This window comes from Vipera berus (genome assembly GCF_964194415.1).
Source record: "Vipera berus genome assembly, chromosome: 1".
NCBI classification, from domain to species: domain Eukaryota; kingdom Metazoa; phylum Chordata; class Lepidosauria; order Squamata; family Viperidae; genus Vipera; species Vipera berus.
In genome coordinates, this window is record NC_138202.1 from 125,528,559 (window position 1) to 125,555,642 (window position 27,084).

Below are 27,084 nucleotides of genomic sequence, written 5' to 3' on the forward strand. Positions count from 1 at the left end.
GAATGAGTTCAGTTTCCCCTTCCGTTCCCCCAGGCATTTAAGGAAATTGCTGGTGGCTTGATCAATTATCTTTGAGATAATTGCTGGTGGCTTGATCTATTATCTTTGAGAAACTTTGCAGAATGAGTAAAATGCCAGATGTTTGGAAAGGAGCAAATGCATTCCCTATCTTCAACAGAAAAAAAAGACACACTTGGGGACTTACAGAGCAACTACTCTAATAGCAGTACCTGAGAAAACGAGAAATTGCTCCATAGACATCTTCAAATTTTAGGTCAGTATAGTTAAAAACAAATCTTATTGCATGTTTTATAGAAATGCACTAATGGGCCAGTGTAGCTTTTCAGGTTTCAAAGAGAGAAAGTACATCAGAGCATGTACCTCCTGTGGCAGATCGTTTTAACTTTAAATGTCTTTTCCTGGCAATACACTGCAGCTGATGTAACTTGGAAAAGACAAAGTTGTTCCAAAAAGCTGCTCAGAGGTTCTGCGTGAATGCCTTGCTTCTACTAGAATAGCCACCTCCAACTCTAAGATTCTATGACAGTTTGATTTCTAGTATAATAAAAATGACCTTAAAATATGCTTAGCTTCAGCAAGTTTTCTGCACCACGTACCTCTGATTCTATGGATAAAAATGGTATTTTAAACAAACCATATATGAGGTGTGAACTCAGTCATAGTCTCTGTACAGCAAATATATGTTTCTTTGAAGAAAATTTAGATTAAGTGAAGGATGATCCTTTAGACAGTTTCTGCTATGAACAAGCAATGATATTAACTCTCCAGCAAAGAGACTGTCACTTATTTATATTAGTAGTGACTGACAAAAATGACAACTACACTAAGGTGATATTACTCTTGCAATTTCTCACAACTGTCATAGTTCACTGTGAACTTGATCCTGGGTCTTCCCTATCCAAGTCCAACATGTGCAGAATCCAACCATTTTTGTCAGAATTTTTTAAAAATTTATTTGTTAAAATAGTGGAATATATATGCATATATATATATATATATATATATATATATATATATATATATATATATATATATATATATATATATATATATATATATATATATATATATATATATATATATATATATATATATATATATATATATATATATATATATGCTAGATTAAATAGTGATCATGTAGGAAAGGGGGAAAACAAAAAGAACATAATCACAAAAATTAAACAAAAGGAAAGATTCATATCCCAACTATACATTCATCGATTGATTTTGTGACATCAGATTGGTGTCCTCTTTCAGTTTTTTCCTTTAACAATCGGTCCCCAATCTGGTTCTTTTAGTTTTGCATCAGTGAACCCATCATCAATGTAAAAATGGAATTAATTTATCATTAAGCTTCTCCTTAAATCTAAAGCACATCGCAACATGTTGTGCTGTTTTCTCATTTTTAAAATAAAGGCTTTCCAAAAATAGATAGCAGATTCTTATCTTAGACCCACTCCTTAAGAGTGGCTTTCTTTCCAGGTATGTAAAATTGTCCTTTGCCATATCCCAGGCTCATTAAATCCAGTTCTTCATAAGGTAGCGTATTCTCTATATAATTTAGAATCACAATCCTTAAATACAGTATTTTCCCCCAAATTATATCCATACATATTGAATTGAATCCAAAACAAACTATAACCGAACAAGACCAATCATGTGAGTTAAAGAATCCCCAAATTTCTTTTACTGCAGCACCAACATAGAAATTCTGACGTCAATCCTTTTTAAATATTCTTTGGGAAGTACTCAAAAAAATCTTATTTTTGGTGAATTAATTTCATTTTTAAATCAGAGGAAGTGTATTTCACATTTTTTTAAAAAAGATCTGAACCCACTGATTTTCCAGAATTAGATATTCCAATTCTTCTTTCCACAGCTGAAATATCTAACTTATACTAATTTTCTTTTTACCTTTTTAATATTGTACCATATAGAATTCCATGGTTGGTTTCTGTTCAAATGCAGCATCGCTTAACAAGGCTAAAATTTCAGGTAAATGGTTTTGTCAGAATGATGAAATTAGCACTGACGCAATGAATAAACTACCTCCCTTTCCAGGTATGCATCTAACATTGCAGCAAATGTATAAAAGGGATAAAGGTTTCCTTTGTCCGGTCATGTCCAACTCTAGGGGACAGTGCTCATCTTCATTTCTTAGCCAAAGGAGCCAGCATTGTCCAAGGACACTTCCATGGCCACGTGGTCAGCATGACTATAAGCTGAAGCGCATGGAATGCTGTTACTTTCCCTTCAAGAGATGCCTATTTATCTACTCACGTTTGCATGCTTTTAAACTGCTAGGTGGGCAGGAACAAAAGGAGTAGAGCTTGCATCATACCATTTCAACACTTGCTTTGTCACTTGCTCCGTTTGGCCCCCTTGCAGATTGCCCTTGATTCTAACCACTACTCACTCTGTCCTTTGGAGGGAAACTAATCAAGAAGAGAAGCATCCTGGAATTAAGGAGAAACTTCCTAACAGTGAGGACAATTAACAAGTGAAACAGTTTGCCTTCAGACATTGTGGGTGCTTCAGCAGTGGAGGTTTTTAAGAAGAGACTGGACAGCCACTTGTCTGAAATGGTATGGGGCAGGGCTTTTCAACCTTTTCACAGATCGTACCACTTTTAGGATATGGCAATATTCAAGAACCACCAGTCACCTAGCAAGGTATCAAAAACTTGACCAAAAAAAGAAGGAAAAAGTGATAAACTACAGGTAGTCCCTGACTTACAACAGTTCGCTTAGTGACTGTTCAAAGTGACTTATGACCATTTTCCACACTTATGATCATTGCAGCATCCCCAGAGTCACATGATCAAAATTCAGACGCTTGGCAACCGACTCATATTTATGACGGTTTCAGTGTCCCGGGGTCACGTGATCCCCTTTTGCAACCTTCTGACAAGCAAAGTCAATCTGGGAAACCAGATTCACTTAACATTCGTGTTACTAATTTAACAATTGCAGTGATTCACTTAACAAATGTGGCAAGAAAAGTCATAAAATGTGGCAAAACTCATTTAATAAATTTCTCCCCCTCCTCCTTTTATATCCTCTCTTCTCTTCCCCTTCTTTTATATCCTCTCTTCTCTCCCCCCCTTCTTTTATATCGTCTCCTCTCCCCCCCCCTTTTCTCTTTGGTGCACTTCCAAGCTGACTGCTGTCCTCAAGGCTGCACTTCTCCATTAGGATATATGCAGAAGAAAGATGTTGTCAAGACATGTTTGTATTTTGGTTAGATGCAAGTGGGCAAAATCCTACATTTATCCCCAAATACTTTCAGTGATGATACTTTATTAATAAACGGTTACAGGCAGCAGAAAAAGTGTTGTGAGAGATCATATTGTTATATTTTTAGCACAGAAAATGGCCCGTTTCCACTTGCCATTCTTTATAAAGTCAGCATGGATTTTCATACATTGTGGAGATCATTAAAGCTACTCATTACATTTTATTCCTAGCTCAAGGCTTTGTTGTTCCATCCCACTACCACAAATCACAGGATTTTCTGGTGGTGTTTTTTTTTGTACTTGAGATAAATCCATCACACCATTTATGAAAGCTTTGGGCATAAAACTAAGGAACTTTCTCTGCATCAATTTCACTGTGTGGAAACTGTATAATATCTCCCTGCCTATCTACTCCTCTCTTTATCCAATCAGTATATGGTGCATATTCATCAGGTTAGGACACTTCTTTGGTTCTAAAATACTGTTGGCTTTAGATCATAAAACATTTTATAGTGCAATGGAATTATTAAATTTAAAGTTGCATAAGACTTTTTTCTTTGCTGAAATAATTGGAAATTCTCTTGGACTAACCAAAGACATAAACCCAGCAAGGATCCATGTTCTATCGCAAAGCCTCCAGATAGGAAAGCTCATGCTTTTTTTTAACAGCAAGTTCATTTTTGGACTAGGCTTTGAAATAGGAACAATTATAGCATATAAACTGCAAACGGGCAAAGTTGTAGAATGAGCTATGGAAGCTCTTCAATGCTCAAGAGAGTAAGGAAAAAAAATAGTGAAAGAGAACTAAACCCAGCGTTTCAATTCTGGCAAAAGAATTAATATTTTGCTCTGAAGTCAGACATCAATATCTAGTTCTTTAAAATGATCTATGAACCATGGCTTTAAAATGGGCAGTGCTACCTTGGTTGTTTATTGCGCTTTACTGGGAATTTATTGCAAGCCATTTAAAAGCTTTCAATGAAGCTGATCATAAAATGTTGGTCAGTATAGAGACTTACCAAGACTGCTGATGGTTCACATCTCTTAATTGAATTCTGGAGGAAATCCAAATAACCTGAGATCTGTTTGTGCACATATACAGTTCCATATGCACAACTGGCACATACTGGCATCCCATCCTTTGCACTATACTCATTGGAAAACAATTCTCAGCTATCCATCCAGAGAATGCCAACACCTGGCATAAGGGGAGGGGGCATTTGCTAAGCCTATTCTTCCCTCAGGGCCCTTTCTCTTTTACCAGTGTGTCTGCTGTCAAAACACAGTGCAAGGATACAGCCTTTCTTGCTATGGTGAAAGGTCTTACATTCCATTTGAACTACTGCACTGTATAGTTCTTAAGTCTAAGTGTACATCCAAATATTTTAATGAGCAGAGGCAAATACTGTGTAAGCCCTTACCCTGTTTGGCCTTCTTTTCCTTACTGATAATAAGAGGCCACTCTTTGTGTGCAGAAGACTCTAGGAATGCAAAACTTTAGAAGGCTTCTCTTTTCTTTTCACAGCAGAGTAATCACAACAGCTGAGAAAGTCATGCTGTGCCTTTTCCTTATGATCTGGTTTACGTTTCTCCTCACATCCATTTAAATGAAATTGCTTGGCTTGCCTGATAGTGCTTCTGCTCTGTAGACTGTTACAGTGTTTACACTGAACCATGAAGACACATGCTGCTTGCAGATGACGAAACACCAGTGCCAATAAATTAGAGAAGTGAAGAATTACTTCGGGTGATAGATAGTGTTATTGGGACTGTCTGAACCTTGGCTCAAGTGTGAGGTTTGATTCCTTCAGAATTCCTCAGAGTTACATGTGCGTTAATGAAGTTTCAGTCGGGTGAGGCACCCTGTGGCATTAGCTATCTTGGCATGCGAAGGGAAAATAACCTGAGCATCTCTGAATTAAGTAAGAGACCTTTATTTGAAGGGCATCAAACTAAGTTTTAAATAATTGTTGGGTATGTGCAGCTTCCTACCACCACCTCCTAGGTGTAATACAGAAGCGAGTTCTGTATTTGAAAGCTGAATTCTTTCAAAGACTCCCCTAAACAGAGTCTTTTTCAGTTTTTACACGATTTATTCGTATCAAGCCCACTGCTAAGTCTTTGAGCAGAAGGAGGGTTCCCCACTCTCTCCCTGGGGCATTCATGAAGAAGAAAAATATATCCTACCACTAGTTGTGAACTTCTTACAGTTTTTATCTTTATCATTAAGAAATGCATACAAAGATAGGAACAGGCATAAGAAGAGCTCTAAAACCATGCTGAATGTTTGAATTCAATACTCAGAGCTGGTCCTCTTCTCACACACGGTGTCAGGCACAACCAACCAGATCCACACTTGAAGAGTTCAGTTAGCTGCTTTATTGTTCAAGCCTATACCCATTATCTTCTCAGATTGACGGTTTGCACCTGGGTGAAACTAGATAAGGTTCAATGGCATTCGGGGGGGGGGGGCAGGAGGTCAGACTTCACCCTCTTGTGTCCACATAGAGATTCTAGAATACGTCCTGTTTGATTCCTCCCCCTGGCTTGGCCAGTCTCTCTCCTACACACAGTATATTGAAAAGTCTCCCAAAAGATTCAGACATTTCAAAAATCCCAGTACATGTTGACGCTATCCAGCTCTCCCAACTCTGTTAAATGCACTCACGGTAATTGCACCTGTGTCACGTAACTGTGTCACGTAAAGAGCCTTGGTGGAGCAGTGGGCTAATGCCTCCTTAAGTAACACCAGCTGCCTGCAATTAGTGCAGGTTCGAGTCCCACCAGGCTCAAGGTTGACTCAGCCTTCCATCCTTCCGAGGTAGGTAAAATGAGGACCCAGATTGTTGGGGGCAATTAAGCTGACTTTGTAAAAATGCCGCTTGGGGTGTGTGTGAAAGCCCTAATAAGCAGGCATATACATAGAATGAAGGCTACTGCTAAGCTTGTAAGCCGCCCTGAGTCTTCGGAGAAGGGCGGGATATAAATGGGATTTTTTTAAAAAAAAACCTGTTCTCTTCTGATTGTCTTCTTGACTAGGCCTTCTCCCCACTTCTCCCCCAGCCAAACCCATGGGCAGTTCCTTCACAGGTTGAATTTCCAACTCCTCTGACTCTCCACGGTGCTTGAGTTGTTGGACCAGAATTAGTTGCTCGGAGCCTCCTGCCTTTACCTCTAAAAAGGTACCTTTACCTCTTGCTCACACACAGTCTTTTTGCCAGCCAAGGGGAGGGGCTGCTGCTTTCAAGTAACCTTCTCTTCTTCTTCTTCTTCTTCTTCTTCTTCTTCTTCTTCTTCTTCTTCTTCTTCTTCTTCTTCTTCTTCTTCTTCTTCTTCTTCTTCTTCTTCTTTTCTTCTCAACTTATAGTAAGGATCTTAGATATCTTGCTCAGATAGCTTTCGGCCATCTCACGAAACTGGCCTGTTTTTTCTCGTTCTGTTCCTCCCAGCCACGAATAACCTTTAGGGGCTGGGGGTCTATTAATCTAGAATCAGTAGACCTAGGGAAAGCTTCCCCTCTCTTTCCAAAATCTCTATTCGTATTCATCTACCATTTCCTGTACCCAGCAGTTTAACTATTTAGCTTAACCACATTACCAACTTCACTGGAATTGTTGGGTTGCATGTATACATGTTCAGATATAGACACATATGTACGCATACTGTACCTCCAGCCGACACATTCAGTGGCTCTTTTCAAATAAATTGCCCCTCCCTCTATTCACCTTTGCAAATACTACCGCATAATCTCAAGTTAAATAGTCATTTAATAGCCTTGGTGGAGCAGTGGGCTAATGCCTCCTTAAGTAACACCAGCTGCCTGCAATTAGTGCAGGTTCGAGTCCCACCAGGCTCAAGGTTGACTCAGCCTTCCATCCTTCCGAGGTAGGTAAAATGAGGACCCAGATTGTTGGGGGCAATAAGCTGACTTTGTAATAATGCCGCTTGGGACCCCCCGAAAGCCCTAATAAGCAGGCATATACATAGAATGAAGGCTACTGCTAAGCTTGTAAGCCGCCCTGAGTCTTCGGAGAAGGGCGGGATATAAATGGAATAAAAATAAAAAAAATAAAAAAAATGTAGGAACCATTTTTTGAACTTCCGTTACTTTCACGAGTGGCCTGCTACTCATTCAGACTAGTGCTACTATGGATGGAGTCAGATGGTAGATAGTAACAAACCCATCTGACTGGGTGGACCATGCTGAAGAAAATATAACCTATCTTCATTTCCATGCTGGATCTCTGATGTACAAATTGGTGCATTTAGTCTCAGATGACAAGAGAACCATTCATCACTGAGCTTTTGAGTTTCTATGACCAGGAATGGCAAAATTTACCGTTTCTCATTATAGCTTGGTTGTAATTTGGAACTGTGCAATGGATACTAATGGGCATTTCTTGAGGGCGATCTCAATTGAATGCCAAGCAGCTTTGGCTGATTTTTTTGATGCAGCCACCACATTGGCTCTCACAGGTTTGAAAGGCAATAGAAGATGCTGAAGATTGCCAGACATTGGACTTACATTTTGTCCCCTGTGTAAATCCGGGGGCTGTCTCCAAGTTCTATGAAGCAGTCTTTCTGAAGAATTCGGTCTCTTGTCCTCCGTCTTGCAGTCATATTATGTGTTTTCCACGTGCAAGAGATTTTGGCTGTCAAGATGAAAACACTGAAAGAGTGAATCGGTTGCCTCTTTTCTCTGGTGTATCTAATATTTGCAAGCAGCCACGTACAGTACAAATTTGGAAAGACAGAGTCTGCGCATTTGAAGTCAGCTAATCAAATAGCCTGAAGGGGTGAGAGTTCAGTACCGGAAAATAGCACCCTAATGATATATTTCTCAGCAAATTATCTCCCAGTTGAATTGATTGCCATTATTTATTTTACAGCAGATAATTTTCCAGAGCTGTTGGCTGTGACTGAAGACGGCAGTCTGTTCCCTGTTCAGTATGGTTCAGCTCACTGGTCTGAATAGTCTGATGTAGTTAACTGTATAATAACATTCACTGGTTTCCATGTTATACAGAACAGGTCAGCCTCTAGAGCAGTGTTTCTCCACTTTAGCTCTTTTATTATGTGTGGACTTTAACTCCCAGAATACTCCAGCCAGGACTGCTATGGTTGCAAAAAACTACTCTAGAGAATTAGTGGGTAAGAGATTTAAGCTTTGTTGGCTGGGTTGTTCTATGAGTTGAAGTCCACACATCTTAAAATGGCTAAAGTTGAAAAAACTGGTCTAGAAAGTTAGAGGTAAGAAATTAGATTTGCCTAAACAAAGGCAGTGATGGCAGTGCCAATTGTGTATATTAAAAGGCCTATAATATCAGAGGCAGAAGGGAATGAACTAGTCTTGGGCCTCTGGTCTTTCTATTCAATGTCTGGGATCAGCAACAGAATCATCAGTAACTATTTTAGAAGAATATATTTTATTTTTAAAACAAGAATGCAGTGTGTTGACCTCTAGAACAGGGGTGTCAAACTGCCGGCCCGCAGGCTGAATGCGTCATGCCAAAATCGCGCCCACCCCAGCTCCAGCAATGGGGAAAAAGTCGTGATACGTCACGACACGTCACATGACATTGCGAGTTTGACACCTCTTCTCTAGAAGATGGTATTTCTAATCACATGCAAATGATTTTCTGAATGCTATGCTTGGGAAGTACTTAGTGCCAGAATTTTACAATGCAGAGATGCCATTTATGCCAACAACCCCTACTCATTCAGTTCCAAGGCCAAACAACACAAACCAAAAGGCGTGTTAAACTGAGGAAAGGGGAGGGTGGGTTAAAAAGACTACAAAGGGTATTTGAAGGGACTGCACCTTTTTGTCAATTGAGAGCAGTCAATTATTTTTTTAAAAAAACCCTTAGATTTCTATGTTGTGTTCTGTGTGTAATGGTCTTTAGATGAGTTTGAGCCTAAAGGCCTAGTTCAACTGTGCTTGTTAAATATCTGGGAACTATAGCTGAGCTTTTCAGTTAATTTGACCCAGCTGATTGTATGAATCCCATAAATAATCTCACATTCCCCAAATTCCAGGAAAATGGAAGGATTGATAATACTCAATTCTTCAGAAGTCTAAAACTTATAAGTGACTGTGACATGCTGTTTCTTCAGTTTGGGCTTAGCATGCTGCCAGAATCCAGTTTGTAAACTATGAGTTAATCTGCTGTGGGAATCCAGTCTCTTACCATTTCAGTTTAGCATCTTCAAATTGAAATCAGTTGCTATTGATTTCATGGGAAATTTCTTGGCAGCAGTAGAGAAGTGATTTTCCATTCCTCCTCCTTGGATTTTTCCACTTCCCAGTTTAGCCGACAGCCTTGGCATTGATAGTTAAATCATGGCTTACTAATATTTATGAATCTAATTGCTGCCTCTATGTAGTTGGCAGTCACATGGGAAATGTTCAAAGTATGGCTAGTTAGGACACTGTTGATCCTTTCAATTTCAGGTCCCTCATCTTGCATGCTTGCTTTGCAAGGAAAAAGAAACCAAGTGTAGTTACACTCAATAATAATAATAATAATAAAGGAATAGGAACAGCACAGGAAACAACAGTATGGTTAGGTTCAAGTAAATATAACTTGGCAATATCATTTCTTGCCATGAGCCCATGAATTTTCCTCTGTCTTCTCCCCCAGCCAAGGAGTGAAACGGATTTAAGTCATCCCTAGCAGCATTTTCTCCCTTGTTCAAAGTTTGACCAACAGCAGCCTCAGGGTGCGGGGGGGGGGAATGATAAATCTGGTACGTTTTGTCATCCATTACATTGGAGTTAAGTTGCAGGACTGGCAGTGAGGTAGAACCGGGTAGTCCAAGTAGGCTAACAATGCTGGTCTAGTTTCCTCCAATGCAAAGGTAGCACTTCAGTATGAGAAAGACCCTTAAGCATAGTATTCCTTGTGTAAATAAACACAGTCATTATATCTAAACTACACAACAACAACAACTTTTATTGATTAGCCCTTGGGCCATATCAAAGTACAAAGTTCCAGCAACAAACCATCACCAAAACTAGATAAAAGCAATCCGAAATGGAATTTGATAAAATACAATTTAAAATGGAATTAAAATACAATTTAAGTTAAAATAGTAATAAAATGCAAATTTAAGATATAGATAAAATATGGAAACATTATATTTCGGAGTCGCCCTTACAATCTACCCCAATCAGTCCCACATATGCAGATCTTAACTGGATCATTTTGTTCAAATACTGTGCTACGTTGGATGTTATTTTCAAGTTCTGGCCGGACATAAGGTAAGTTATTTTGATATGGGGATCCCAATGGGTCATTCGTTTGGTATATAGACCAAGATACCTGTCTCTCACCCTCTTATACAAACAACAGTCAAATAGGATGTGAGCCAGGTCCTCTACCTCTGCCGCTCCGCAAATGCAGAGACGCTCATTGTACGGTATAGCATGACATCTCCCATATCTGACCATTGTGTCCAGCTGTTCAAATCTTGCTCTCGTAAATATCTCCCTAAGATGTTTTGGGAGTTGTGACTTCAAATAACTGTCCACTTGAAAAGTACATTTGTATTTACTCAGCCATTTCAAGTTACCCACCTTACTAAGGATAGCTATATCAGTTTGTGCTTCTATATCCTTAATTCTTTGGGCAACTCTTTTTTTAGATTGTTCTCCTGTTACGCAAGAAACAGGAAGGCCACAGCTTCTTACAAAATTTGTTAGTTTGGTGATCCAGGAGATTTGTGATTGTAGTTTTATTTGCTCTAGTAGGCATAATTTGGGGAGTCTATCAGTCTCCATTTCATTAACTTTGCACCAGTAGTTATAAGCTCTAATTTTAGATAATGCCTGAATTGTATGAATTCCCAATTCAGCTCTAACTGCTGCAGCAGATGTTCTTGGATCTACACCCAAAATGCATCTCAGATGCTGGGACTGTGTTCGTTCTAAAGCTGTGGTTGAATAAAGACCCCAAATTTCTGCTCCATACAAGAGCATTGTCGTAACCTTAGCCTTATAAATTTAATTTAATTTAATTTTTATTACATTTATATCCCGCCCTTCTCCGAAGACTCAGGGCGGCTTACAAGCTTAGCAGTAGCCTTCATTCTATGTATATGCCTGCTTGTTAGGGCTTTCACACACACCCCAAGCGGCATTATTACAAAGTCAGCTTAATTGCCCCCAACAATCTGGGTCCTCATTTTACCTACCTCGGAAGGATGGAAGGCTGAGTCAACTTTGAGTAGTGGAGCTAGGGACCCTGGGTAACTATGATTCTTTAGTTTGAGCAATAAATTCAAACGGGCTTTTGCTCTAAATGTACTTCGTTGATGATGGCAGGCCCAAGATCCAGTCTTGGAAAAAGTTACTCCCAAATATACAAAGGTATTAACCTGTTCAATTGGTTCACCGTCTAATTGCCACTTATGTCTCTGATGGTTTCTTCCAAACACCATTATTTTCGATTTGGATTTGCTAATAATTAGGGAGTTATCCTGGCAATAAGAGCTGAATCTTCTTAATAGCCTACGTAATCCTACTTGTGAGTATGATAATAAAATCATATCATCAGCATAAAGCAAGCTGTTACAGTAAGTATTTAGGATCATCGGCATGTGTACCATGGTATCCTTCATTAACCCTGGCAAATCATTGATGTATAAATTAAATAATAATGGGGCCAGGATACACCCTTGCCTTATCCCTTTATTTGTGTGAATCCTATTAGTCAGGGCCACATTAACCCCATACTGCACCCTCAAACAGGTACTTGTGTAAAGGGCTTTAATCAAAGCCAGAAGTCTGGGTTCTATTTTAAGAGATATCAATTTACTCCATAGTACGTCTCTATTTACCATATCAAATGCTTCTGTAAGGTCTATAAAAGCAGCAAACAGGGGTCTCCTCTTATAGGCATATTTGGCAATTAGATGGTTCAAAACAAAGCAGTTATCAATAGTAGATCTGTTCTGTTTAAAACCTGCTTGTTCTTCTGTGAGGATGTTGTTTTCCTCTACCCAGATTTCAATTCTGTTCAAAAGGTACCTAGCATATATTTTTGCTACAATGTCAATCAGGCTGATGGGCCTATAATTACTAGGATCCTTTTTATTCCCTTTTTTATATATAGGGACAACTATTGCCATCTTCCACCCATCTGGTATATGGCAGGTGTTATTTATGTGTGTAAAAAGACCTGCTAATACAGGGCCCCACCAGTTGGGAAATTTCTTAAATAATTCTGCTGGTAAAAAATCCTCGCCTGGGGCTTTATTGCTCTTTAAGCTTTTAATGATGGACTGTATCTCCTTTTCTGAAACTGGTGGCCAAGGGGGGAGGGTTCTAGGATTTACCAAATCACTGTTTAAAAATAATTTCTTTACCGGTTCGGTGGGGGCAAACAAGCACTGATAATAATTCTCCCAGTCCGCAGCAGAGATTGGTATGTCAAATGCAAATCTCCGTTCCTTCAGAATACCTGCTACTGAGTGCCAAAATAATACTGAATTATGACTTCTGGCAGCCAACTCAAGTTCTGACCAGATTGAAATGGCAAAACGTTTTTTCTTTAATGTTATAATTTTTTTATATTCCCTTCTTGTGTGCAGCATCTTAGCTTGTATATGGGCAATAGGATTCCTCTGGGCAAGCCTCATGGCTGCCTTCAATTTCTTTTTCTGTCGCTGGCAATCAGGATCAAACCAGCGAGGTCTACCCACTTGGGCTCTTTTTGTAGTAGGTTTAGCTGTTAGGTGTTTCTTCAGTATGTTACACAGATTGGAGAATGCATTGAAGGCTGACATCCAGTCAGTAGTAGATGACTGTATTGTTCTAGCCCACTTAGTAGCATTCTCTGTTTTAAGGCATTCTAATATTGCCTTAGTATCAACTTTGGCCCAAATTAACCTTTTATTTTGGGTCACCTCTACCTTTTTGGTGAGCCATCTGTCAGCCATGTTATATGGTCTTAAATCTGAGCGGCCTCGCAATGTCACACTTACAGACTGATGGTCGCTATTGTCGCTAAGGTGTACTGTGACCTCTGAGAAGAGGTCAGCCTTATCTCTAGACACACAAAAGAGATCCAGTACACTACTTGAATTGGCTGAGTGGTATGTATAAGGGTATGTATAATTCTTGTCCTTACCTCCCAAAATTTGGAGATTACCCTTAAAAATTAAGGAGACTAGGAGCAGGCCAGCGGCATTACTTTTACAGTCTCTTGAGAGCCACTGAGGATGGTTATCAAAGAACTCCCCTGGGATTCCCTTCTACTGGGCAAGCTCATACAGAGAGGGACCCAGTCTAGCGTTCAGATCTCCTAATAATACCACTATGGACTGAGGGTACAATATAGATAAATCTTCTAAGATAACTTCCAAGCCCATCCAATATTCAAAATTATAGTGCTGGGATGTGCTTGGAGGAATGTACACATTTACCAATATTAACTCAAACTGGTCATATTCAAATTTGACAGCTAGAAAGTACGGATACTTATCTTCGTTATATAATTTCTCTCCCTGCCATTGCAACTCTTCCTTTATAAGAATGCATAGCCCACCAGAGGGTCTCCCTTTGTTCTTTGTTTTTAGGGCTGGGGAGGCCCATCCCTGAAAGCCTGGCAATTGTACTGGTTCATCCACTTCGGTTAGCCAGGTTTCTTGAAAGGCTATTACGTCAAATCTAGAAAGAAAGCTCATTAGTCCACTATCAACCATCCTTTTCCAGCCAGCTATGTTCCAGGTCATCAACTGTATGGGGTTCTCAGAAGCAACGTGGTCTGACTTGGTTGATTGGCTAGATGGTGGAAATGCCAGATGTCAACTTGACAATGGAGCTGGGTCAATATCATCTAAGCTTCCCATATAAACACAGTTGTTGTGAGGTTCGATATTTCTCCTCGTGGGTTGCAGAACTTGTTGTTGCTCCTCTATATCTCGGTTGCCAGTGTGCCTCTGCTCTTGCTCCAAGAATGATTTTTTTCCCAAAGAGCAGGTACTCTGGCTTAAGTCTATAAATGTAGATTTATGTCCATTTTTGGAGGGGCATGGCTGAGGGTTCATCTTGTGGAGAGATGTTGTGGGAACTTCTAAATCAAATGAGGATGGAAGCTGGATTATGTCCTTAGTGTTTGTCAGCTTAGGGGGCACTGTGTGATGAAGCCCTTTGTCTTTCAGTTGTTTCTCAGAGGCTGGGTCAGTCAGTGCAGTTACTCCACTCTCAGCCTGTGTGACAACACCTTTTTTTACTGTTGAGGTAAAGGCAGATTGTTGATTAAATATCTTGTCACAAGGTTGCGTGTTTAGTGGATCCAAATTAAATAGAGGCTTTGCTGTAGATTGGGTTGTTGTCAGTGCCTCTTTTAGGTCGTCCAATCTTTGAATGATGTTAACTTGCTCAGGTTCTGGCAATGCACTGAATAGGTCAATCAACATTTCCTCTGGCACATCCTCAGCAGTTCCTGCAGCTGTGGGTAACACAGTTCGTATATTGCTTCTTTGCTTTCTCAGGGTCAGTTCAGTTGCAGCAGCATCAGGCTTAGTAGTGTGAGGGCTGTTGCAGCCTAGATTTAAAGCGACAGTTCCCTCTTGGTGACGCTGTTTCAGGAGTGGGCACACTTTTTCTGAGCAAAAGACCCTTATTGGAAATATAGAGAAAAAGCTCAAAAAGGGCTTCATTCTGAAGAGCATGGAGGGAATTGTGGGCTGCTTGAATGATAGGAGAATTCTCATACATTGTGTTCTTGCTGGCAGCCACTCTACATGTAGTAGATCTATCAGAGTGGATTCACAGTGGAGCAGCTGGCTCAGGGACAGCCTAATAGCTTTTCTATTGCTCCAACGCCCTCTATTTACTCTCTTGTCATAAATTTGCAAAGTAACCTGGTTAGTTTGCAGACTGTAGTTATATTGGTCATCTCTTAGACCTTTGCCTGATTGAGTGTTTTCTCTGTAGGTGTTCAAATTTTTGGGAGGAGAACAAGGTCCTTCTCTACTTTCACCTTCTGTGTTAGCCATCTCATGTCTGTCCATGGTTATCCTCCCAAGTCCTTCCACAGTATTTGGGTGGCTCCTAACAAACTCTGCAAAAGACTCTTTCAGACAATCAACCTTATCCATGACAATTGACAAGAGATTATATATTGAGTTTACAGTTTGGGCTGTAAGCAAACATTGTCTAGAGAGGAAGTCTGTCACATTTTCCCCCTTCAAATTTGCTACATCTCCCTCCTGTGTAAAAGAGGCTGTTGCCAGATTCCAAGGAGGGGAGCCATTCTCCAAGAGGGAGGAGGACAACTCCACACGCTGTCTGCTCTCCAGTTCAGTTTGTAAGTCCCATTCCGATGAGTCACATAAATTAAATTTATCTGATAAGGTGCCTGCGAATGAGTTACTTACTGGAGCAGACTGTCTGTTTGCAATATAATCCTCCATTTTCTGCTGCTTCAAAGGCTTGGATATACTTTCTGCTGCAGAGTGCTGTCTCTTCCTTCTTTTCCCCATTCAGGTTTGTTAAAACAGGTTTAAAAATAAGTTTAAAACTATGGTTTAAAAAGTTGAAATGGGTTAAAAATGGGTTTAAAAAGTTTAAAAGAGGTAGGTTAAAATACAATATTAAAAGAGGTTAAAAAGTTAAAATAAAAATAAAGTAAAATAAAATAAAACCTTTACTTTTGGAGGAGCTCTTTACAGCCTTTGCTGCCTCTCCACCATCTTGGCTCCCCTAAACTACACAATAATGTTATTGTTGTCCCTTTGAGTCAGTGTTGACTCCTGGTGACAGCCTGTACAAGTTACTGGAGTTTTCGTTGCAGAATTTTGGAAGTGGTTTGCCCTTGCTTGCTTCTTAGGGCTGAGAGGGAGTGACTGGTCAAAGGTCACCAAGCTGACTTCATGCTTATAGCAGGTCTAGAACCTGATCTGTATGTAGCCTGGTGCTTTAGCCACTATAACCAAGCTAGCTGTCTTATATGTTTATACACTATATACTGTATTTACATATTTACAATGAATGTTTAATCCACCACCCCATAAGAAAAAAAAGTGCCTGGAGGGAGCCATTCCAGTAAGGTATTTTCATAAGTATGTAATGTTCTCTTTCCAGGGTGAGTTGCTGAGTCCATGTCGGTGTGACGGGTCAGTGAAATGTACACATCAACCTTGCCTGATCAAATGGATCAGCGAGAGGGGATGCTGGAGCTGTGAACTGTGTTACTACAAGTATCACGTCATTGCCATAAGCACAAAGAACCCTCTGCAGGTAAAGGTACTAGAGATTATTCCAAAGTCTTTTCCTTTTGTTGTTTTGGCTTTTCCCTGCTTTCTGTATTTGCACTGTTGGTTATGCACATGTGAGCTTTTTCATTTTATGGTGCCCTGTGTGTGGTGAAGAAATGGACCATTTACTTTAGTTACTTTTTAGAAAACATATCCATGTGACCAGGGTGAAAAATAAATGGAGACTTCAAAATAAAATACTTTGCCAAGGAAACACAAAAGGTTTGCCTCCACAAGATTGTCAGCTGTGGCTTTAATCAGTTCAGGGGACAGATAGTCCAAAACTAGATTCACATTTGCTAACTTGCACAGGTCTGAATCAGAGCATCTGCTGTTTGCAATGGGGAGGGAGAAAAAAAAACCTTTTGGTGAATATGAAAGTTTCCTTCCATTGTCAGTATCAGGCCCTGAGGCTGAGATGGTGGGGAGGCTGAGCGGTGTTCTGCACCGCAGTCTAATCTGCTCATGCTGGTTGGAAAGTCTGGATTTCAGGTCCTGCCTCGGGCTTGGGATGATGCTGGATGCTGGAAACTGTTCTGTCTGAGCATCAGCAATGATGGGCTGCCGAAGGCAGAATGGTTCTCCATCTTTGTCTCGCAAAACGCTGGCAAGATAAGTGGAGGAAATAGAAAAGGCCCATCCTCCTCTTCTCTCTCCTTATTTCTCCTGCCATCAGGAGTTGGGAAAAGGAATAGGAGTAGAGTTCTGACTATTACTAGTATGCCTTTTTGCCACACTAGTAGAGTCCTGACTCTCTTGCTGCCAAAAGCCCAGCAGCTGAGGACTACAGGAGTTGTCCATTGCAGGTGGCCAATAGGAGCAGGACAAACCTCTGCCTTTAAACTCAGGAAGATTCGGCTCAGAGCAAATACTGTGGCAAAAGTCAAAACACGGCATTTCTGCAGTGAAGCAAAGAAAGCACCAGTATGAGCCACATTTGGGATAGCAGTGATGAGGTGAGATGAAGGCAGGATCATCCGTTCATATTCTCCAAATCCATTTCCTGAAGTATTACCAGTCTGCATTTGGTGGACAGTACAGAAGAACTCTGATTCAGATCCGGATCTTAGCCAAGGGCAGCAGAATGAAGGATTAATATCCTAGAACAGGGGTCTTCAAACTTGGCCCTTTTATGACTTATGGACTTCAACTCCCAGAATTCCTCAGCCAGACACGCTGGCTGAGGAATTCTGGGAGTTGAAGTCCACAAGTCATAAAAGGGCCAAGTTTGAAGAATCCTGTCCTAGAATAAGGAATGCCGGCGGGTTATTCCTAGGGGAAGAGCGTTCTCTGTGGGCGGGCCTGCCCTCTGGAATGATTTACCCGTGGAACTTAGGACCGCCCCTGATCTGCGTTCATTTCACCGGGACCTGAAAACCTGGTTTTTCGATCTATCAGGCCTGGACTGAAGGGGTTTTAGCTTTTTTAAACATTGTTTTAATTGGGCTTAATTAATTTAATGTATTTTAATTCTATATTATCTTTTATATTGTATTTTATGCTGCCCTGTAAACCACCCTGAGTCCTTCGGGAATAGGGCGGTATAGAAATTTAATTAAATAAAATAAATAAATAAATAAATAAATAAATAAATAAATAAATAAATAAATAAATAAATAAATAAATAAATAAATAAATAAATAACCTAGCCACTAGAATATAAAACGAGAGCAAAGCCCACTTGCTAGTAACACTGATGATGTTATCTAGTTTGGATAATGAAATCTCTGCAAGAAAACAACCAAGCCCTGAGAGCACCCAGAAGCCAAAGCTCAACCCTGAACTTACATATACTCTCTTCTGTTTGCAGTACACAGTGAAATGTGATAATCCCCTAATATTTAAACAAAATATTAGGCACTACGTGCTGATGTTACAGACTTCTTAGCATTTCCTCTCCAGCTACTGCCAGATAGCTCACTTAGAACCCAGAATTGAACTAGTGGAAAGGATGCATGCCGTCCTGTTGCCCTGGCCAATTTAATTTATAGCAACTGCACAATTTGATCTATTAGAATATGCAAGTCAGCTAAAATACAGAGACTCCTGAGACATACTCCACTTGGTTCTGAGGCACACAGTGTGGAGGCAACAGCCTTCCTGCTTGAAATAGTGCCCTCAGCAATATTATTCCTGTTTAACTTGTTCAGAACACAAATCTCTGCTGAATTCAAAGTTAATGTATCAGGAACTGAAAATTGTCATTCTTAATGAAAGGAAGCAGCCCTCTGCCTCATTTGCAGCATGCATTTCACAAATTATATTTGCATCCCACTTTTCTTCTAAAGAGTTGAAAGTAAACATATGTTCAAAGTCACTATTGGGTCATCACAATAACCCCTGGTGGGTGGGAAGGAGATTTTGTGGCTGTGTGGGGTCTCTTCAACAGATCTCAGCAGTTTAAAACCATCTCCCTTATATGATCTCTGTGTGCTGTATCACACCATCACTCATGGAGGAGAAATATATGCAGGAACACATAGCTGCATGAGAACAGATGTAATTGCCAGTAAGGAATATGTCATTTTGAACTAGAATACCATTAAAGACCTGAGTAAATGATCGATAACATGTCAATACACACACGCACACACCAAAGTCTACAAATATTCAATAGATCAAATGAATGTGATCTTTTTTTCACAAATAATGTTTATTGTAGCGTTTAATCAACATTTTAATTTACGGGATAAACTAAATCTTCCTTTGTTTCTCCTCACCCCTGCTTTTCTTAATTCCACAGAATAAACAGCTCTAAACAATTAGTTTTAAAACAAAGAGAAAAAAATAAAAAATGTCATTCCCCCTGAGAGAGGAATTTAACACAAATATATAAAAGGATTGTGTCTGACTCCTTCAATCTTGACTTTTGGGGGGCCTTGTTTAGTACCTCAATAAGTTTGAAAATAGTCTGATGGTACTGTCATGAAAGATACCCTTTCATAACACAATTGCCACAATGGCCACTATTGGTGACAAGACACAAACAGAAAGATAAATGTATACAGTGAAGCTAAAAGACACAGTGGTGGAGTTCCTGCTCCAAGTTCAGCCCATTCCACAGAAAGATAAATAGTTGAGGCTAAAAACAGGTGAAGAGGTTTTTCACTGGATATGTGTGGTGGCTCTGTGGTTCGGTTTGGGCTCGATTTAGTGATCTGGAAAAATGCTTAATGTATCTTGGACTGCTTAAAAGATTCTCTCATTCTACTCAGAGCTAAATCTAGAGTGAACATTGGGGCCTGACTATCTTAGGAGGTCCCCAGAAGGTTTCATTATTTAAACCGTATGAGAAGCCTAGTGGTGGGGATAACAGAAATGGATTTACCAGGAGTTTCAGGAGGGCAGTATCTTGAGATCATGCTGCTGAAATTTGGCAACAAAATTTCATCAGTGTGATTAATAATAATAGATTCACTACCACTAACATTGTCGTTGTAATGATTCCTCTGTTAACAGTGTTGAACAATCAGGCCATGGCAATCAAACATGTCTGCCAGGCTATCGCACCTCCTTTACATGGACAATATAAAGCTGTGTAGAAAAACATCATATGAAATAGAATTACTACTCAGCAGTGTCATATCTACAGCCAAGATATTGCAATGGACAGATGTGCCACACCCACCCTCAACAAGGAAAAAACAGTGAAAACTGGAGGAATCAAGTCGCCTTCTGGAAGTAACATGAAGACTCTAGTTGAAGATGATCACTACAAATACCTGGGCATCCTTCAAGCTCTGAACATCAAGGAGACTAAGAAGAAAATTGGAAGTGAATAGATCAAGAGAACAAAAAAACCCAAAGTCAAGGAAGGCAATACCATCAAGGCAATTAACACCTGGGCAATTTCAGTCATTAGATGCACATCTGGATTAATGGACTGGACTCAAGCAGAACTAAAAGCCCTGGATAGGAAGATCAGAAAAATCATGAGAAAAAAATCATGCCCTTCACCCATGCAGTAATAATATTGATAGAACTACTTACCAAGGCAAATAGATGGGTATGGAATGTTGCAAGTACATCCAATAGTTAAAGAAGAAAAAATGGCATTTGAAGAATATCAGAGGGGACAGTGAAGAAAATGCACTGAAGCTTACTTAAAAATACCATGAAGGCTTACTCAGTATTTTGGAAGTTCTCTATCTTGTCTTCTTGGTTAATCCTGGAGTCCTCCCAAAGAGACTTTGTTATTTGTTTTATAGGAAATATAATATTCACCTCATGCCTTCTTTCAGCTGCTTGATTTTTACTGCTTTTCTTTCTTCTTGCTCCCCATATTTTACTGACTGTTGTTATTAGCTGCCTGAGCATCGTGTTAGTGCCAGAAGGAAACAATGTAAACTTAAGCATTCCTATAAATATGCATCATCAGTCTTTCTGAGGGGAAAAAACCTGAATGGGTAAAATTTGAAAGAATTGGATAACTGTTGATGACATCATCTTGAAAGGCTTTTTTAAAACAGAGGAAGTCCTTGTAACTATTTTGACATATTAAATAGAATTAAATTGCATTTGTAGCTGAAGTTGCCACATGCATGAAATACAGTTTGCACATTTCTGATTGGTGGGTACCTGGAGTTTTGCGCAACATTTTTCAGCTTTAGAGTAGTGAATGTTTTATTTTTTAGCCCTGTTCTTTGCTGTATAATGATGACTTTTGAGAAGAAACCTGCCAAATTACACACAAAAAATCATGCATTAGAATTTAGATGGTGGGAAGGAAATAGGCATTAGAATGTTTCAATCTATACTGTATATGTCATTATTCAAAGGTTAGCTTCTAAGATGTCATAATATCTTTTTTTTTTGTCATCCAACCAGTATTCTAAACCAGCAAAAATAACAGTAGGGTTTAATATGATCTCAATGCCCTTTTCTAGGCTCCACTGGTTAGGATCAAAATAATACTTGCTTGTATTTTGAAATGCACCAATTCAGTCTCGGAAATTGGTTTTGCTTGAGATATTATAGCAAGCTGTAAACATACCCAGCTTGAGATAAAATTTAGTTTGGGTTACCTCAATGCACACTGCTTCCACTTAAAAAACAATTACCCCCCTACTCCCTACTCCCAATAAAACCAATTGTACAGCTTCCACAGTGATTTCCAAGGAAACTTCATAATGTTTTAAGAAATCTTCATTTCCCAGTAGCCTTGTACACTTATAGCCATGTAGCACACGAGGCAAAGCAAAATTCCCACTTACTTCAGTGATGTGGCCATTTAACTTGAGATGCTCAAATTAAATGAGCATGTTCTAGCCCAAATGGCTATAAAAAAACCTCTCAGCTCTGTGAGACAGGTAATGTTCTTGCATTTCTCTCTGGTGGAACTAATCAAAACGTAATCTTAATAAGCAAGCTATCTGTGCATCTGCATAACAGACTGGAAGGCTCATGAAAAAACAAAAGGTTATTCCTGTGTCCAGACGTGTGCCAAAGAGTCAAAGAATGATTCTATACATTCAGTATTCATTGGAAACAAGAGGGAGAATGAGCAAGGCTTATGGGACAATTTAGAATGAAACAACCTAAGGAAAAGCTCACGAAATGCAACATAGGTAGCCCTCAACTTACAACTACAAGTGAGCTCAAAATTCTGTGCTCAGTGAGACATTTGTTAAGTGAGTTTTCTCCATTTTGTGACTTTTCTTGCCACAGTTGTTAAGTGCATCACTGCAGGTGTTATTTAGTAACCCGGTTGTTAAGTGAATCTGGCTTCCCCATTGACTGTACTTGTCAAAAAGTTGCAAAAGGGGATCACATGACCTGAGGACACTGTAACCATCATAAATATGAGTCAGTTGCCAGGTGTCTGAATTTTGATCACGTGATCATGGGGATGCTGCAACAGCGGTAAGTGTGAAATATGGTCATAAGTCACTCTATTGTAAGTTGAGGACTACCCATCCTGAGTCTTCGGAGAAGGGCGGGATATAAATGAAATTAAAATAAAAATAAATAAAATAAATCTCCCTCCCTAACTCCCTCTTTTTCTGGAGGGAGAATGCTCCAAAAATCATACAAACTCTGGGACTAAAAGACCTCTGAGGTCCCTTCCAGCCCTAGGATTCTATGTTCTCTGCTCATTTGATTAGAATAAGCAGAAGACGAGGCACATGAACGTTATTTTAAACAGAGTCAAATGCAAGGATCGTGATTGTTTCATATAACCTAGTTCAGGGTTCCCTAAGTGTTGTTTAATAAAACTTCTAACCGTGGATTTGTTGTCTTGGAATATTTTTTTTACAATGAAATAAATTATTGAGTTCAAGGAACTGGTAAGAAACAACAGGATTCAAGAAAATCAAAGCGGCATTGTTAGAAAAATACTAAACCAGATTTCACTGCACCTTGAAGACTATGGATAGAGAGAAATTTTGAAGAGAAATGTAATGTCATGTGATTATAAAGCTGTCGCCCAACTCGGTTTACTGTTGAGATGAAAAATAAGGAGCAAAGGGGCGTACCATATGCTATGAAAATGGAATAAATGAATAAACAGAATACACTGAAAGAAAAAGAGAATGACTCCTGAGTTGTAAGTTCAAAGCTAGCTCCCTTGTATGTTAGCTTAATAGGAAACATTTAAGCGATGCGATTGTGAAATGTGATGTTACACAACTGCATTGCTTAGCAAGAGAATCCCAGTATTGTTGTAACCCCCAGACATGGAGGTTGTTAAGCAGAAAGTGATGGGAGTGCCAGGTAAGGAGTATAGGAGTGCCATGGGTAGGAGGGGAGGTAGGGAGAGGGGTGCAGCAAGTCAGGTGCAGCAAGGTCATGGGGTGGAGAGCATGGACGAGTGCAGGAAAACCAGGAGACTTGCCACATTCCCTACCCCATTGACTTTGCCCTGAAGTTGTCTCAAGATTGGAAATATTGTAGAGATACAAGATCTAGCCTGCATTCGTTCAGCTGACCACTGGGTGGCAGCAAAAAGTGAGGCTATTCTTATCACTTTGCTGCCATCTGCAGCTCAAATATGGAGGTTCTAGGATAAAGATGAGGAGATAAAGGGAGATTTTTTACCACCTATCTTGTGATTGTGTCTAGCAGAATGAGGAAGAGGTTATTAAGAATCTTGATTTTAATTGTAATACATGTAACAATTCTATTTTTTAAAAAAATCAGGACAAAGACTAGATAATGATTGCTGCAGGCTCTGTACTAAATAGCACATAAGCAAAAAGAGGCAGTTCATGAGAGCATGATAAATTTGGAAAGAAGCCAAAGGTCAAGGACAGAGAAAGTGCTACTGTTTCAGCCTACTACTTTGGTGATTTTTTTTAAAAAAATGTTACCTTATTAATATCCCAAAACAGGGATATGTTTTTTTCCTGTGTTAATGAATCCTTTAATGGTAGGTTTAGGCTGTAGGATTTCTTCAAAATACCCAAGAAGCAGATTTCTTCTTCTCATTTTTCAGAATTAAATATCACAGATGTTAATAGATGAGCTAATGAAAAAAACTTCATTTTATTTATTCATGCATTCAATTGATATAGCTACCATCTCAAACAAATGACTCTGGATGACTAACAATAATTAAATAAAACAGCAAAAAGCCAACAAAAATAGATTATTGGCAGATCAGATTTAAAAAAAATCCATGAAGATATTTCAGCAAAATTAATTCACAGACATTTTCACACACACACACACACACACACACACACACACACACACGGCCCAAGAACAGAGCCGTGTTTTCAGGGCTTGCAAAAACAACAGGGTCAGGGCTAATCTGATCTCCAGGGATTGTCCCAAATGCTATTTTATTTCCTCTAATTTGTACAATATATTTGTTTGTTTAGTAAAAATAGTTTTAACCATTGCTTAATGCTGGGCTATCAAGGTGACACAAAAGAAGTATGAAAACCAAGATATATTTGAATATAATGCAACAAAATCATGGCTATTATTATCAAAATTAACATTTCATGTTTTAGTAGTCTTTTTTAAAAACCATGGAGTTCAACTAATTCCTAACCAACCCTTAAGAATGCAGCCAGATAGAAGTGTAGAAAAATGACAGGACAGGGAGCACTAACGCTGGAGGGATAACCAGGGCAGGAATTAATACTGTCTTTTTCCAGATGCTGTCGCTAATTCAGAATTGCTCTTTCTTCTGGGAACTACTGCATAACAATGAAGTCCATTTGGTTTAAATTGCTGTTGCAATCTTGTACAAAAATCCATGTGGAAATGTTATTGGATGTTAATTAGCGTGATTTGGTGCCTATGAATCAGGAATTAATTCCATTTATCTCTCTTTTTTTCTTCCTGGCTTGTTTGTTGCTGCCTTCCTGTTGCCTGGGGCCTTACACAGTGGCAGACCATTTCTCTGACCGTCATCGAAAAAGTTCAGATAGCGGCAGCCATCTTGGGTTCCCTTTTTCTTATCGCCAGTATCTCGTGGCTTATCTGGTCAACTTTCAGTCCATCTGCTAAGTGGCAGCGCCAAGACCTGCTCTTCCAGATCTGTTATGGGATGTACGGCTTCATGGATATTGTCTGTATAGGTGGGTGAATGAATCTCTCAAAGTATGGGAAGTAGTCAGTGGGACTTGACTCTAAAAAGTCCCTGGGTAGAGCAATTGCTACTTATCTTCTTGACAGGGCATAAAGGAGAAAGTAGAAATTAAGGTGGATAACTAAAACATGTGGATTAAAGTAGACTAACCAACTCCTCTGCTACATGGTAGCTCTTCTTGTCAACCATTGTAAACCATCTAAAAATCTTCCCCAGTATGAGATTAAACCTAAATGTATTAATTCAGAATCAAAGTGGGTAGTTCCTACTGGTTGAAATAGCCTATAGTTTCTCTGTTAAACTCCATAAAATAAGATATCAAATAGTTAAGATTCAAAATGGTGGCTATTCTCGTTTATGCTCCTACCTTTGTATACAGAAAAGCTTAAATACATTTGTTTTGTTTGGGGAGAATGTATTTTTTAAATTTTTAGAAATGAGAATATTTATAAAAGTCAGAATGAATCCAATAATATTTGATGCTGGAAATCAAATTCTGTTCTATTCTGCAATGCTGGTTAAGGAGAGCTTTCATTTTACTCCTTCAAAATCTTACAAGTGCCAGTTCTGATATTGTCTCGGATGGCATAACTGAAGCAAAGCCTATTCTGATTCCTAAGATTATTGTACCTCCTCTGTGCAGGAACACGCCTCTCCCTGCTTTTGGTTTTCTGCAAAAGAGAAATTTAACTGTAGGGTTGGGGTCACTGGGTTTGTTAACATTCCTTTTTTATGTATGGTGGTTAATACCATTTGAACTGAATGACTGGGTTCACATGTTACAGGTAGTTCTTGACTTATAACCATAAATGCGCACAGAATTGCAGTCATAAATTGTGGTGGTCATTAAGCAGATCATCATATGACTGCTTGGTTTTATGACCTCTTTTGTGGTGGTCATGAAGCCAATGCCATGGTCATTAAATGAGTTTGTTTTCCTCTGTGTCTGTTTTTTGCTGGAAATCAGAAGGAAACCAGTGAAAAATGCCAAAAATTATGTCTTTGTTGTATTTTTCCAAGTGTCCAAAATGCAATCATGTAATGATGTGGTCCTCAAAACTTTGAAAAAGTGTCCTAGGACCTAGGTAACTCTGGAGAGGTCTGTCAGAGCATGCACAGTCTTATTGCACTGAGGTAACCCAGGAGTAATTACGCAAACAGTGGTTTGTATCAAATGGTGGTTTATATTACGCTATCTACAAATATACTCTAGGAGCAAAATACATACACGTGGTAATACAGCAAATTCCAACACACAGCAAACTGAGTACAATACACAGGAAATGGATGAGAAAGACTCCAGCAAGGCCTTCCCTTTTATACTCAAGTTCTTAAAGGCATACAGACTCCTGCTGAGTCATTCCTAACATTGCATCATTCATTTCATATTATACAAGCATTGTAACTTTGAATGGCAACCGGTCAATAAATGAGGACTGCATGTATACCATGGTGAACTGAAACAAAGCATATTTAAGCTAGTATAGTGCATGTATCTAACCATTTTGTTGCAAGCTAGTAACTAACAACCATCTTTCTTTTTGGGAGTCTGGAGGTCATGGAATTACTAGCAGTAGCAATAGCACTTAAACTTATATACTGCCCCATAATGCTTTACAGCACTCTCTGGACAGTTTACAATGTCAGCATGTTGCCCCCAACAATCTGAATTCTCACTTTACTGACCTGGGAAGGATGGCAGTCTGAGTCAACCTTGAGCCCTATCAAGATCGAACTCCAGGCTGTGGCAGAGTCAGCCTGCAATACTGCATTCTAACCACTGCGCCATTGTGGCTCTTCATTAAGAAAGCCACAGCAAAAGGCAAGGCCAACTAACACTTGGTGCAACCATAGAATCCCAAGAGACAACATATAAGATGGTATTACCTCCTATCACATGTATAAAAGGTGATTTAGCAAACAGTTGAATCTTCTTGCAATGTTGGCAAATGTTTTTCACGGAGGTGAGAATAATTTTCAGGGGGTATCATGCAGTCTGCACAACCCACAGTTTTCT

The 27,084-nt window shown here is 39.4% G+C and overlaps 1 protein-coding gene across 1 annotated transcript in view; it reads left to right on the top strand.

Moving 5' to 3' along the window:
• MARCHF4 (membrane associated ring-CH-type finger 4) overlaps positions 1 to 27,084 on the top strand; it is a gene marked incomplete at both ends in the record, with an annotated part of 156,689 nt that overhangs the window by 108,193 nt on the left and 21,412 nt on the right. The window contains 2 exons of the mRNA XM_081312844.1: positions 16,353 to 16,514; positions 24,864 to 25,056. Of these exons, the coding sequence (XP_081168970.1) occupies positions 16,353 to 16,514; positions 24,864 to 25,056 (355 nt within the window). The remainder of the gene's footprint in view (positions 1 to 16,352; positions 16,515 to 24,863; positions 25,057 to 27,084) is intronic.